The 14,372-nt window shown below is 39.3% G+C and overlaps 1 protein-coding gene across 1 annotated transcript in view; it reads right to left on the bottom strand.

Moving 5' to 3' along the window:
• Window positions 1–5,310: 5,310 nt before the first annotated feature.
• The window catches only part of PELI2 (pellino E3 ubiquitin protein ligase family member 2), a 146,715-nt gene continuing 137,653 nt past the window's right edge, over window positions 5,311–14,372 (bottom strand). The window contains exons 4-6 of the mRNA XM_009893956.1: window positions 10,573–10,770; window positions 9,687–9,875; window positions 5,311–6,758 (exon numbers count right to left, since the gene is read on the bottom strand). Coding sequence (XP_009892258.1) covers window positions 6,192–6,758; window positions 9,687–9,875; window positions 10,573–10,770 — 954 coding nt within the window. The 3' untranslated portion in view covers window positions 5,311–6,191. The remainder of the gene's footprint in view (window positions 6,759–9,686; window positions 9,876–10,572; window positions 10,771–14,372) is intronic.

The raw sequence follows: 14,372 nt of genomic DNA, 5'->3' as shown, positions 1-14,372 counted from the left end.
GCAGACAGCAATGGTCCCAGCGGACAGAGGTTTTACTCTTCCCTTGATAGCTGGGCACGGTTACACACAAATAACCCAAAGCTTCTCCCCTTCCTCTGGGAGCATCTTCCCTGGAAAGTATTTAGCACTCTTTGATTACAAGGCAGCCCAACAGCCCACTGGCAGATGACCACATCTAGAGAAAGTTGCAGATATCCTTATTTCCCTTTCTGACTCGGAGTGACCATCCCCCCCCCCCCCCCCCCCCGACTTAACAAAAAAGGTAGACAATTCATTTTAGCTCTTTTTTTTTTTTAAAAAAAAAATGAAGCTTACATACTCACAGGGACAGCATACAAAAAGGGATGAATACACAGATGCAAACAAAACACTGAATTACCATTATGGAAATTAATTTTAAGAGTCACAAAGCATATTATTCCTGGAAATTGCTTTTATTTAGCAATTATGTTAACACCGCAAGAAGGCAGCTGGCATTGAAAACAAACAGTTCAATTTAAAAATCAGGGAAGTGAATTAGCTGAAATTTCAGGGCACTCACACCTGAATACACTCCACTACCTCGAAACTTCAAGAATCCTCAAAGGCTTAGGTTTTTGTTTGTTGAGGAGTAGAAGAAAGGGGATAAAAGAGTAAGAGAAACTGTTTATTTTTGACGTTATTTATAAGTTTTTGCAAATCAAAGTTAAACCCTGACAACCAGCCAGCAGGGAAAAAAAACTGAAGGAGTCAGTGACAATACTGAGATATTTTAATTTTTTTTTTTTTTTAAGGTGTCCCGTCGTCCCCCCCCGCCCCGTAAAATGGCTTGTACTTCCACAGGTACAACAAAGAAATTATTTCAGTCCATTTCACATGGTGTGTATAAAAGACCAATTTTACAAATATACCCAGAAGTTTTAACAGCTGCTAACACTGTTTAAAAGTAAACATCACTTCTCTGTCGTAAAGGGCTCGCTGCGTGAACAAGACTTTTCCTACTGTTGTGCCACAAGAAGGAGCGTTCCAGGGGCTCTCCGTCACATCTTTAATCCGAGAGGAAAGTGATACCCATCCCTAACCACCGTGACACAAAACAGAAGGGACTTCCAGGTGACTCGAAGCCTGGCTTGCCCACCAGGGAAGTACAAATACGCCCCATTAAAAGGAAATCTTGGCAGCCACCAGTTTTGCCTGTTGTCCAAGCAACTTGTAGTTTTGGTCCACTGCCAATTAAATGAAAACACTGATCAACACAGAAAGTAGAGCTCGGTCTTTACAACCCAGAGGCTGACTCTACTGTTCTTTCCAGACCAAAGTGTCTGCTGCAGTCAATGGGATGAGGTTTGCAGAGGGCCTCCAGAGCTACTGCGACTTCATCCTAGAAACTACCCCCACCTCCACCCCCCACCCCCCAGAAGACAGCCTTACCTTTTAAGTTTTTTCCTTTTAATTCACAACACCAAGTGCAGAGACTTGTGAAGAGTGCTTATAAAAAAAATCAAAACGAGAAAACTCTGTAAAAGACGTTTGCAACTCCAATTTATATTTTCCTTGAAGAGATAAGCAAGCCTGAAGGTATCTTTTTAATTCTCTTCCTTGTTTTCTTTCCAAGCTGTATTTACTTGTTTACCTGCAACGACGTGGATAACTAGAAAATGAGAGGAGCCAAGAACTCACAAGAGGCTGAAAACTGAGCAAACAAGGAGGAGGAGGAATGCTTGGCCAGAACACTGCGGAACAGCTGGGCTGTCCCCAACTATTCAGCACAAGCACCGAACAGACTTCTGTTCCTACCTGTGCCGATCAACAGCTCAGCCTGCCGATTCCACCTGGCATCCAACGCCGCATGTTAACAGCGGTCTCGGGGAAAACAAGACTTAACCACCCATGACAGAGCGTTCCTTTACAAAGAGCAGACAAGCACAGCTCATTTCAAAAGCGTATCTGCAGCTCTTAAACAAGAGCAGGAACCAAGCCCGGTCAGTTTTCCTACCACACTAAAACTGCATTTAAATGCCTCTATCAGGTCTCATGATGGCCGGATCACTGCCAACAGTTCTCTGACCCCAGAAGAAGTGTCAAGACTATGAGGTGTATGAACAGAAACGTGACAGTCTTAGAGAAGCTTCCTTCCATTTCCAGAAGAATGAAAAAGTGGTGAGCGAAGCAATCGGCTACAGCAACAGCACTAAAGGGAGAGTTACCACAGTTGAAACCAACAGTTTCTTTTGGGTGGTGTGTGGAGTTAGAAAATAAATACGTTCTCTTCAGAGACTATTGCAGTTTCTCACTATGATACACTCAAACTCTTCTCCTCGCTCAGGCTCTGAAGCAGAACCTTTAAATTCCAGGAACTGCCATTAAAACAGCAGAGTGCTTTGTTGGGAAGATCACAGCTTTTCCATGTCATCCCGGAGCTTCTAACGAAGCGAGGAGAATCCTTTCTAGAGCATGAACCAGGTCTGCAAGCAGGAACAGCTACCATCACATTTCTGATGGGTTCCTGGCATGCCTTTGCTTCAAGGTGGTTCTGTCCTTACTGGAAGCAGCCCGACAATAGCTTTTGTCTCTCCTGAGCCCCATTCCCACCCCCACAAAGAAAAAAACCCACCAAATCCTCCTTTAATTACTCTGCCAGTACAGTAGTAATACTGTACCCTGAGGCACGAAGTGGCCACACTTGAAAAAAATTCGTGATTAAAATGCAGTGTCATGCTAACTCTTTTGTACAACTTGGACCACAACTCAAGTAAGAACAGTGCTTACCAAGCAGTCATCTATTTAGACTTCAGCACTCTATCAAAAAGCTGCCAGGAAAAAGGAAAGTGTTACAGCTCCAGCATGCATGGATGTGACAGATTTTTCTTTTTTTAAAGACCAGGCTAGAAAAATACTCTTAGTTATAAGTTATGCAGTCAAAGCTGGTTTTGAAGCATTCAAATAGAATCAACAGTAACAGGTGAAGAAATCCTTACAGAATACATTGCCAGCATTTGAAATGGTATGCAAGAAATATCATAACACTGAAATTATAAACTCTCAAAACAAAGTTTGAGGGTGGCTCTCAAGTTTACTGACTCCAAATAGAACTGGTCTTATTTATCTAGAAACACCTTTCTCCTACTGAGTTACCAGACCACTGAAGGTGTGTGTTTACACACAAGATGGAAGGAGAAAAGGGTTAAGCAGCCAAACAGTCCTTCGTTTGATCAGAGCAGCGTGTGGCAGTACTGTTTGAGAAAAATAATGCTACAAACTCTCCTGCCTTCCCAGTAAAGCCAGCTCTGCGGAACTCACCCCAGATTTCAAAACACCTGGATTTATGCAAAGGAACTGTGGAATTGTTTCCCAGATAAGAGTAGAGTTTTCCTTCCTGCAGCATTTCTTGCATGATACAGAACTGCCAACAGTGAAAGAAAGAAAACTCTCACTCAAAACAGTCTTTTCAAACGGACACTTCCCTCAGATACAAACCATTAGGCAGCCTTCCACTTCATGTATTCCAGACACACCACAACCAGATGGTGCGCCAGTATTTCCAGTGAAGATTCCTCTACCACTGCACATTCACTGTGCACAGGGGGCAGCTATACGAAGCCCTAAAGCAGCAATTAAACTGTAACAGCAAAGGAAGAAAATAAAAGAAGCTCGATAACGGAGATGTCTGGGAACCTGCACATTCACAGTCCATTTATACTTAGAGAAAGACTACACATGCAAGTCCTGATCAGCTCAGCAACACAGTTGCCACCCCAGGCCTGTGAAGCTGTCATACAGGGAGCTCAAGACCTCCGGCCACCAGAATTAACACACAGGGCTCATGGCCTTAATTCAACAAGGAACAATTCCTGAAAGTGTGTTTTCATAGCATCTCTTGTGAGAAATAGAGTTAAGTATTTCACAGAGTCCAATAAGAACGAGGTGGAGGTGAGACTGCCTCTCGCAGATGAGGTATATGCTAAATAGAAATAATGCTGCAGTATGCATATGGGACCTGAGGAACTTGTACTGAATATCAACAAGGAAGAGGCACCTTCACGTTTATGACAGAAACCATGACAAGGAATTGAAGGCCAAAGGCGTTTCTTCCCTGTCTGGCTGGGCTGCCACTCTTGATGAAGATTAGCCACAAGGTTGTCTTGTGGGAGTAAGGACTCGGAATACGGAATCACAAGAGGATCTCATTGAAAAGGCACTAGGAAGAAGCATAAGTTTTAGGTTAACAAGATTCATCCTATTTCCAATCACTGAGTGGGACAAAACCTGTACAGTTTGGGATTTTTAGAGAAAATGCTGCAGAAAGATTTTGTTTTTCAACAGAAAAAGCATAAAAAGAAGAGTAAAGCTATTTTCAAATTATTAAAATGCTGAACATTTATACAGCAAAATTATATTCAAAACAGCAGCAGACAGAGTACATCCCATCACCATTGGCAAGGGACATGTAAAATGTTTATAAGGTTAACTATAAAACAATTTTACAACCAAAATATGAACAGGCCAATTCAAGTATATATATACAGAATATATTAAAATCATATAAATTATATATTTATACAAAGGGCACAATTATAGCAAAAAACTATAGTTGATTAAACAGAACTGAGCTTGAATGATCGATTTCATCTAGAGGTGTTATAAATTTCTCCCAAATTCTTTTTTTTTTTTTTCTTTTAAACCCGGATAGATTGATACCTCAGATACCAAGAGTACAGAAAGCAAAAGGAAAAAAACCAACACAAAAAATCAAAGAGTTATCATTCTGTATGAAATGAAACTAACAGCGGGCAGGGTACATCTCATATGAAATTCTGATTTAATTATTTCCATAGTAAACATTTATCAGCTCTCTTAAAAAGTCAGGAATTTCAAGTGATCCATTTCAGATGTACCACCATGGTGCGTATATTTGATTACATTTGAATGTTGTCTGATTTGCAAACATTTGAAAAAAAATGGATACAAACACATCTCAATCTGCAAAAAAAAGGTGACAGATGGCAGCAAGTTGAAAACTGAACAAAAATACTCAGCTGAACTAGAAACGATGCTCTCCTTACAGCATTTTGGCTAGTAAGCGAGCTTAAAAAAATAACTTATTAATTGCTTTTTTTTTTATTTCAAAACATAACAGCAAATAACCACAATCCATTGAAGCACTTGAGAATCTAAACAGTCCCATCAGTGGGCTTATATTTAAACACAAACTAAGTGCTCTCCTGAATTCAGGTCTACGTAAGTAAGTTCTGTATAAGTTGTACCTAACCCTTCTGTCTTGCTGCAGCACTCCCCCTTCATTAATGCAGTTTTTAAAGGCTCACTACATCTCAACTAACCCAATGGTCCTGGGCGTGCAAGGAGCAGTTAGGGCAAGCTAACTTAAGCAGAAATAAAAAGGCCAGACTACACGTATACAGAACATTGGCTTAGAAACCAGAACTAAGTATGTAAAAAAGTAAAGCAGTTTCACCAGATGCAGGTTAAACAGGGAAAAAAAGAAGAAAAAAATAATCAGCCATATACCATACATAATGAACAGTGGATATCTATTACACTGAAAGGAAATCAATGCAAACAGGATTTCCTCAGTTTCAAGTAATCCTTGATGCCTTTTTGGCCAGCTGTGTTATACCGTAATAGATATTTTAATAGCTTTTATACTCTACAATTTAGGCAGCTAATTTTTCTCTTATGTATCCAATTATCTCTAGTGAACATCCACCTGTGGTTGTCCACACATTCTGTATTAGCTCCTTGAGAAACTATTCAAGTTAAATTATATTGCAAATTAAAGACAGTTACATTCTGTATGTTCCTTCTAGATTTGAAAAATAGGTTTTTAAAGGCTCGTCAAAGTTTAGAAGAAAAAACCTTTCCATTAAAAAATCTGAGCTTAAAAAAATCATTAAGACATCTTTTTCTGATCCAGGGTACTAATAAAAAGATTACAAATATACTACAATTTGACCAAGAAGACTTCATGAATATGCTGCTTTTGAGCATGCAACACCACTGATATCTGTCAAATTCCAGGTATCAATGTATCCCAATTCCACCACAGTCCCTCACAATTTCCTTGTCAGTTCTCCGCCCCCACCCTACCACCTTATTAATAACATTGTAAAAAAAGGTAAAATCTAGAGTTAGTGGCAAAATCTTCACAGTAAATTGTTAAAAGAAAATGTTATTGTGGTCATTGCAAAGTGATATCAGTCAATTGGACCCTGAAAAATTAGCTTGATGCAGTTGTGTTCCCCAGATAGCTGTGTTGCACAAAAAGGGCAGGCAGCATGAAATGCATGAGTACCATGAGGCAGTGGGATTTGAGACCAGTATTTTGCAGATTTCTCAGAGCACACATGTCCACAGGGGGTGAAAGCATGAGTTGGAGGACCAGCATCCACATAAAAGCCCGCTTCACAACCAAGCCAGAGAGGCACATAAGGGCCAATGGTTCTGCACATCGGACATTCCCGCTCATTGGCTTCTGTGTCACTGCGATGTCCCCAGTTGTGATAGCCATGAACATGACCACAGCTGAGGTATGCCCAAGGCTGCTTCTCTTTTACCACATCTTTACGGTTGATGCTGGGAAATGCTAAAGTGTTTAACCCAACAGGACACTGTGGTCTGGCAGCGTTTATCTCCTGTCGCAGAGCTTCAATGTGTTTCTGAGTTGGAGTGTGAAACAGTCCATCTGCCGTTCTCCACAGAAGGGTAGCTCCACACAGGTCAATGAGAGACCCATCTTGTAGGACATTGGTCTCATTTTCTACCTAGTGGTAGAACACAAGGATAAGCAGTTAAGCCGGAGAGCTTTTACAGGCAACCAGGTTCGTTCTGTAAACACAGTGTCTTTCTCACCAAATTGTTGCCCTTCCTAGCATGCTATCGTACTTTGTCTTATCATTTCCTTGTGGCCCTCCATGTATCTGAATCCGTCTCTTTTCTCTTATCCTATATTTAAGATTATAATGAGCATTGGTCTCTTACTCTGTGCTTGTACAGGAGGTCCCAAATTTGCAAGCGTTACAAGCTATGGCAGTACTAATATACAGTTTTCCTTCCTGTAATTCTTTGGGAATGATATTACATCCGTAATCATTAACTTCTTCACAAATATCCTGTACCTCTGAGCACCCTATTTTTTTCAGTCAAACACCAATTCTGTGTATGCCTCTAACATTTAAGGTAATGTTTGCTGAAATATTCTAGCAAGGCTGAAGAGGAAACTCACCATTCTTTAAGGGCTGCATTAGCAGATTGTTCTACCAGAATCCTTTGCCCACATAGACTGGCAGAGCTTGTTCACACAGCAAAAGAGCTTTTTTGGACTAAAAACTGCTACCCAGGACAGACCAGCTGTCCTGCTACTCAAATACCTTTTTTTTGGCTTCTGGGAAGTGTAAAGCATTTTGCAGAAGCACAAACTCCCACAGTGTACCTCATCAACAGTGAAACTCTTCCACAGATACATTAGGGATGACAAATGCAATACTAACTACATAGACAGGTACTTTCATAGATTATCATTACAGCAGAGTGAATTACCAGTTGCATTTCTCAGATGACAAGTTCTACAACTGAAGCCACACAGGCTCAACTTGTCAACAATTAACCACCCCAGCTAGTTAGGCTCTTTATTTAATGAGGCATTCCATGGAAATACAGCCCCCAATGTACACTGCCTAAAGGCTTCTCTCATCTGACTAAAAGTAGTACTTAAAACATTTGAGAGATTATACCAAACGTATGTAGAACTTTGCTGAAATATTCTTTATTTTAATGTCACAAACATATAAGCAACTTGTGCTATTGCTACCAGTTCAGTAGTGATGAATGCACATTAGAAAGGTTCTTTATGAAATCAGAGGAAAGCAGAACTACTGCGTGGCTTTATACATTGAAAGTGCGTAGAAAATACCACTACGGCAAAACAAATACCCTGTACATTAAGTAGGTCACATGAAATCATCATGTCTAAGAATACTATGAATGACAACCAATGTGGCATTTACATTTTAATCCAGTTTAAATTCACAGATTAACTGTGGATCATCCTTGCACAAAACACCTAGATGGTACAATACAGACTACAGATAAAAGGTCACCAGTGTAAAGTACTTAGAGCAGAAAAATTCAGCTGTTCAATAGAGATGAGAGAAGCCTTGATTTGATGCACTTTTCAGATAATTCCTTCACAAACAGCACAGCAAAAGCTTTCTCATATGCAACGCGTTCAATTCATTATACAGTGTGCATTTGGTTTTATGAACTCAGTCAACAAATACTGATCACATCAATACCAGCGTGCCATGTAATTTTATTTAAATGAGAGTTCAAGTCATTTTGGATGCAGAGAAGGGAATTTGTTTTAGTATTGCCTTTCTTTAGCAGCACTAAAAAGGTGTTTTGCTAACCACGTACAAAGGGCGCAATTACAACATCATCCATTCCAGTCCCCGAGGCAATGTTTGCCTGCCACCATTAAAGTGACAAAGCAATTTATGTACTGCAGGCTGTCTACTGAGAGCAGAACAAAATATTCAAACTCTATGTTCCTAACTCCTTTAAACAGTCAGTTTTCTGCAAAGCCAACGGCAAAGGTGGACAGTCAGTTCAGTGCCAGTGTGTGGGATAACTCTAACAGCAACAAGCTAATGGGAACTCAAGGTAGCAGCAAAAAAGCAACTTTGGCATGAAGAGAAGGATATTCCCCTCGCCATGCACACTTTCTTAGTCTTTGAACTAACAGCTGGACAACAAAGTTATAAAAGAGAAGGGGCACCTACAGCTCTTGTGAAGATGCCCCTCGAACATCTGCTGACTTCCTGAATCCTAACCTGAAGAGCAGAATTGATGAAACATGAAGGCTTTTCCAGGTCTGCAGGTAGGAGAACGTTCTAACCTACCAGAGACAAGGAGGACTTCTGGGGAAGCTCATCTGCCTGACTGAAAATACCAGAATGTAGTATTTTGCTGGCCTACTACTATGTGATGGTGTTTGATTTCCCCCCTCCTCACCCTTTGAGGGGAAAAAAAAAAAAAAAAAAGATGAGCAATGATAGCATTCTCCTTCCTAGGCCCCACAGATCTTAGGAAGAGGAAAGAACAAGAGTGCTATGGGAATTCTGTTCCATCTCCTATGGAGAAGTGGACATTCTTTCATGGGAACCTCTCTCCTGGTTATGTATGCCACAGGTCTGAGGCAGCTGAAACTTTTCACATTTGTTAAAGGCAAAGGCCATCCTGCTCCACAGGATAACAGGAATATACTTATCAGGGTTTCTCCTAGCTTCCTAGTGCAGGTAAATCAAACAGAAGCAGAGTTATCCAAACTTGTTCTGCACGCAAGTGGACTCTTTGTACTGCAAAAGACAGCTCTCTACGCACTAGCTTCTAGATGTCCCCATGTCCCAGGAGAACATTTCAGAGATGGAGATCAAGAGCAAAGTTTTACACTCCATGCTGTTTCAGTTGGAAAGGTGACATTAGCAGATAACTTAGACAGTGTTCTCCTGCCTAAGCAGAAACAAAGCAGCAGTACAGAATCTACCATAACACACAGGTACTTAGATAAATTCAGTGCCCACTATGTAGGGACAATGCTATTACACTGCAGTCACCCTGTGACTGCTTCCCTTCAAAGCCAGGAAAGCAAATATCCCTTGTTTTGTTTTAACTACCAGTTACTTTCAACTTACCAGTTTCCCCCTTTGTTGAGCAGATCTGGTTTCCCGGAGAGTGTACACATCACCACAGACCGAGATCTCCCGCCAAACTCCAGGTTTGGATTCCTCAGTGAATCCTCCTTTTGGATGCATGACCAGCACCCCATTAGTTGTCAATCCATCCATGTGGCCATCAGGATTTTTCCATTTTGCTGCTTTTTCCTGTACGTGACAACCACCCCATAAAAAAAAGTTTGTTGAAAAGCTTATGGGTTAAAATTTTACACACCAAAGTTTTACCAGCACTGTCGAAAACACAACATTTCCTCACCAGACAGTAGTGCTGCGAAATAGATTTACAGAAAAACATTTTTAAGAATACTTTGTGCCAGATTGGTAACATCTTTCGCTTATGCATCTTCAATTACTATTCTATCTTAAATATTGATATTTTTAACTCAGTTGAGTGCCTCTGACTGCAGTTCAGGTAAGAGTTAAGGCCTCAGTGGTCTGCAGCGTAGATACTCCTAACCACTGTAATGGAATACCATTGCAGTGGGCAAATCCTCTTTCATAAAGCAGCTGATGTGCTCCTTGGTCTTCAGCGCTCAGAACTGCAACAGCCGCTTATTCACAACGAGTATTAAGAATATATCAAACAAACCTAAAGAAAATCCACTAACAGTTACTAAAGTAGAGCTGCATTGTTAAAGACAATTATGACCATGAATCCATGCTGGTAATAAATCAGGCACATAAAACTGCAGTTTCTACTTAACACCGCAGCTGGTACACTGGAGCAATAAAAGTCTAATGACAGTATAAGTTATCAACTAGTACAACGGAATGTTGGGACTTGAAAATAACAGAGAATAAAACCTGAGTTTGCTCATAGATAACAATTATTAGTAGTACTTACACCAAGAAATATATTTTTAGAAGAGTCAAATCCAGCTGCAAAAATCCTTGCTGTATATGGTGGGCTCCTGTCACAAACAATCCTGCATGCAAAACGGGATATGGTGCTTTGCGTAATCTGGGTTTCATCATTATTTTGACTTCCAGAAATAGTATCTGTTACTACAAAGTCTATGGGGCTTTCTGTTGACCTCCCAACCTGCAAAAAAAAAAAAATTAAGATAATAGTATAACTAGAAAGAGCCATAGAAATATCAAGCATTAAGGACACGATTTTACCAAGTTACTATTGATGGCATGAGTAAACTACTGTCTACTGAATTTTTGGATGGCAAAACGCAACCAGAGATTAATCTGTATTTGACCTAGGCAGAAAACATCACTGACATGGCAAGATAAATTTTCACTTACTACAACTGATGTACATGCTTGCCCAACACAGCTCCAATGAATTGTTTGTAGAGTATCATTAACAGCATGAAAGTATTATCACCTTGATATTTCATAATCCAACTACAGCAGATTACTTACCACTGTATTCAGTCAATTAAGAAAACACTAGCTTGAAATGACAAGTTTTATTCACACTTCTAGTTCCAAGTTAATTTGCCATGAAAATAAAGGACTTTTTTCCTTAGACCCAGAACTTGGTTATTTTGACACATCATAACAAAAAGCTACCCACCTTCATGTTTTCAGAATTTGTAGTTCTAGAGTAGAAGAGTTTTCAGGTAAAACACAAAATATGGTTAAATTTATTCCGAATCACGCACATGCATGACTAAAGAAATTAAAAGCCTTCTTCAGCAGAAATAAAACACAGCTGATCAGTAGACAAGAATATTTTTTTATCTTGACATCTATACATTTTAATTCTGAAACTGGAAACATCTAGGCATCTGGAACCAAAAACTTCATTACAAAATGGACAGAGGGATCTGACTGCAAATCAAACCTACTGTGAGACTTTATCAATACTTCTACAGACAAATAAGTGTTACACCAACTTTGAGCATAACTGGGAAAGTGGAGCTGAGGAACAAGGAGTGGAATAGAATTTTATAGACACTTTGTGATCAAACAGAAGAAAATTAAGAGTATTCTTCACATGAAACTACCTCCAATATCAGGAATCTGCATTTATATAAAATAACCTCCTCCCTAAATATGATCTCCTTGTCCCCCAAGAAGTTACATTCTGCTTAGCTTCTTGCTCTTCAAAGCCAGCTGTGGCAACGCATGTATGGTTCCATCATTGACAAACATCTCTGCAAACTAAATTTGCTGTGCCTGCTTGAACAGTAAAAGAAACATTATTCAAGAGTCAAGGAAAGTTATATTAACACTTAACCCTTGTCACAATGGAAGTGATAGCAACAGTACAGGGATCTCTCCCGTACTGCTCTTCTGCTTTCAGTTCTACTTTGCAGTCTTAAACTTAAGACATGAATTTTGGTATGTGTTCAAGTGACACATCCAGTTTCTTTCTCCATAGCACAGGTCACAACCTGAGTATAAAACACTATATGCTTGCTGCAAAAGCAGCACCAAGGAAATACTAAAAAAGGCCTAATCAAAAGTATGCACTTCAATTTTTCACAGAAAGTAAAGTGACTACTAGAATACCCAAGAGACAGAGTTCAAAAACTATTCAATATGGCACATTTCTGATTTATATAACTTGACAAGTTGAAGCTCAAACTTATAAAGCTATATTCTTTTTCTTTTTACAGTATTATTTTAACAGGCTTCTATTTCCACCCAATGCAAGTCCTGCTAATAGTCAGCACCGAACAGCAGCAGGAAGCTTATTCCTAACATTTGACTATTTTCTATTTGCATGCAAAGTCTCTTAAAGGATAACCGATAATGAACATGAAAATAAATTTCTTCATAACAAGTTTCTGCCTGTTGCAGTCTCTGAAATAGATTACTTGCAAAGCTTTTTAGATGCAAACAGAGAAAAGCCTGCCTTATTTTTCCTTAAAGGATGACAAAACACACAAGTGTTTGTTCCCAGTCTTCCTCCTATTGTACTGATCAACCAACATGAAATCCAAATATGGTTGGATATAAGGATTAAAATCTATCTATGAAGCTTTTATGTGGTGCTTAAAATCTCTAAAATTACATATAATATTTTAGGCAAAGTAATTTATTTATATTATCTCATTTGTGTCACAAGTATGTTTATACAATGTCAAATATTTTCAGTATTTGCCCCCCCCCTCCCCCCGCCGAAAATCAGTCTCATGTACTGTGCTATGTTTCAACACTAGAAATTTTAAGTGGCTTTCAAAACATGCCAATTTCATCATAATTTGTATCAATTCAAAATTTTGCATTTGAGATCAACAGAAAAGAAAGCCCCTCGGGAACAAATTAGGAACTTTATGCTATCAACATTTACCCACCAAAATTTTTAACACATCTGATCTTGCAGTCAGACTACAGTCACTACAGACCTAGTTCCACAATTCAAAGCTACTCTTCACAGACTTTATTACTCATTTTTCTTCCATTTTCCTCTGTAGCACAGAGACTTTCTTTTTAAGTAATTTCAGGCTATATTTTGGGACTTTTCTTGTTAACTGTGTCATATTCTATATTATTTCACTAAGTTACTTCCAATAACAAACCATAAATCTTCCAACTGATGCATAAGACAGCTTCTGTTGTCTACACTACAGGTTATTGTTAAAAGCTACGTAAAAGCCAGGCAGTCAATCAATTTGCTAGTGTCTACCGTCAATCAAAGAAGTGCTATTAAAAACGCTCACTCCTGAGACAAGGCAAAACCAGACAACCTGCCAGCAGATAATTTAACAGCTGCAGATTCTTGAACTTCAACAGAATTTCACTCTGGTGATAGGCAGAATTAGACCATGCATCTTCTGAAGGGCTGCTCTTTAGAAAAAAATAAATCCATTCTTCATATTGAATGTAACTGCTTCTTGTATAAACTTGGAGTTATTTAGGGTACTACCTACACATTTTGGCTCCCTATAGTGGTACAAACAGGTATAATCAACACATTCTCATTTAATCAAACCGTGAAGGACCAGGTTCTATTCCAACTGATGTATCATCAGAGTGGTTACTAAACTCTGAAAAAAATCTTCATTTTAAGAAGCTTACAGGTGCTGCAGCATATAAACTTTGGGACATGCCAGGGGGAACACATCAGTACCTTCTTTTTGTTATTACATGAAGAAATCTGACCTGGACATCACTAAGACAAAGGTACATAGTAGCATTTGTACACAAGTTTCACTACAGAATTACATTTAAAAATAAAACACAACACAGCAGAACAACAGTTCAATAAGTACAGTAGGAATAAATTAAAAAAGACTATTCTCAAAACTCAAGTACAGGATATAATAGAACCATGAGATGTCCAGGACAACCTTCCAAAGCACCTTTAAAGCCCTGCTGCAGGAGGTTGTGAAGCCATTTTGTTAAAGTGATCCAGCAGGAGATGTTTTTCAGGTGACTGAACAGGATACAAGTAAGCAGGGAAGACAAAAGCACCCACTTTTGCATTGTTTCCAGCTTTCAAGAAGTAAGAATATTCCTGGTTAGCACTTCAAGTAATATTTTCAAAACATTCTTAAAGGAGTATGCTTACTTGTAAATAACTCCTCATGTTACCTTCAGAAAAACACTAGTAGAAGAACAGGGGGTAGGAGAACTCCTATATGAAACTTCATCATCCATGCATTGAATATGCATATAACCTGCATGGTTAACAACTGATGCATGTGTGCATGGGGGGTTGGGTAAAGTACGTGCGTGGTA

This window comes from Charadrius vociferus, unplaced genomic scaffold (assembly GCF_000708025.1).
Source record: "Charadrius vociferus isolate BGI_N301 unplaced genomic scaffold, ASM70802v2 scaffold49, whole genome shotgun sequence".
Taxonomy (NCBI): domain Eukaryota; kingdom Metazoa; phylum Chordata; class Aves; order Charadriiformes; family Charadriidae; genus Charadrius; species Charadrius vociferus.
Note: the sequence above shows the minus strand (reverse complement) of the source record. Positions and strands in the feature narration are given on the sequence as shown.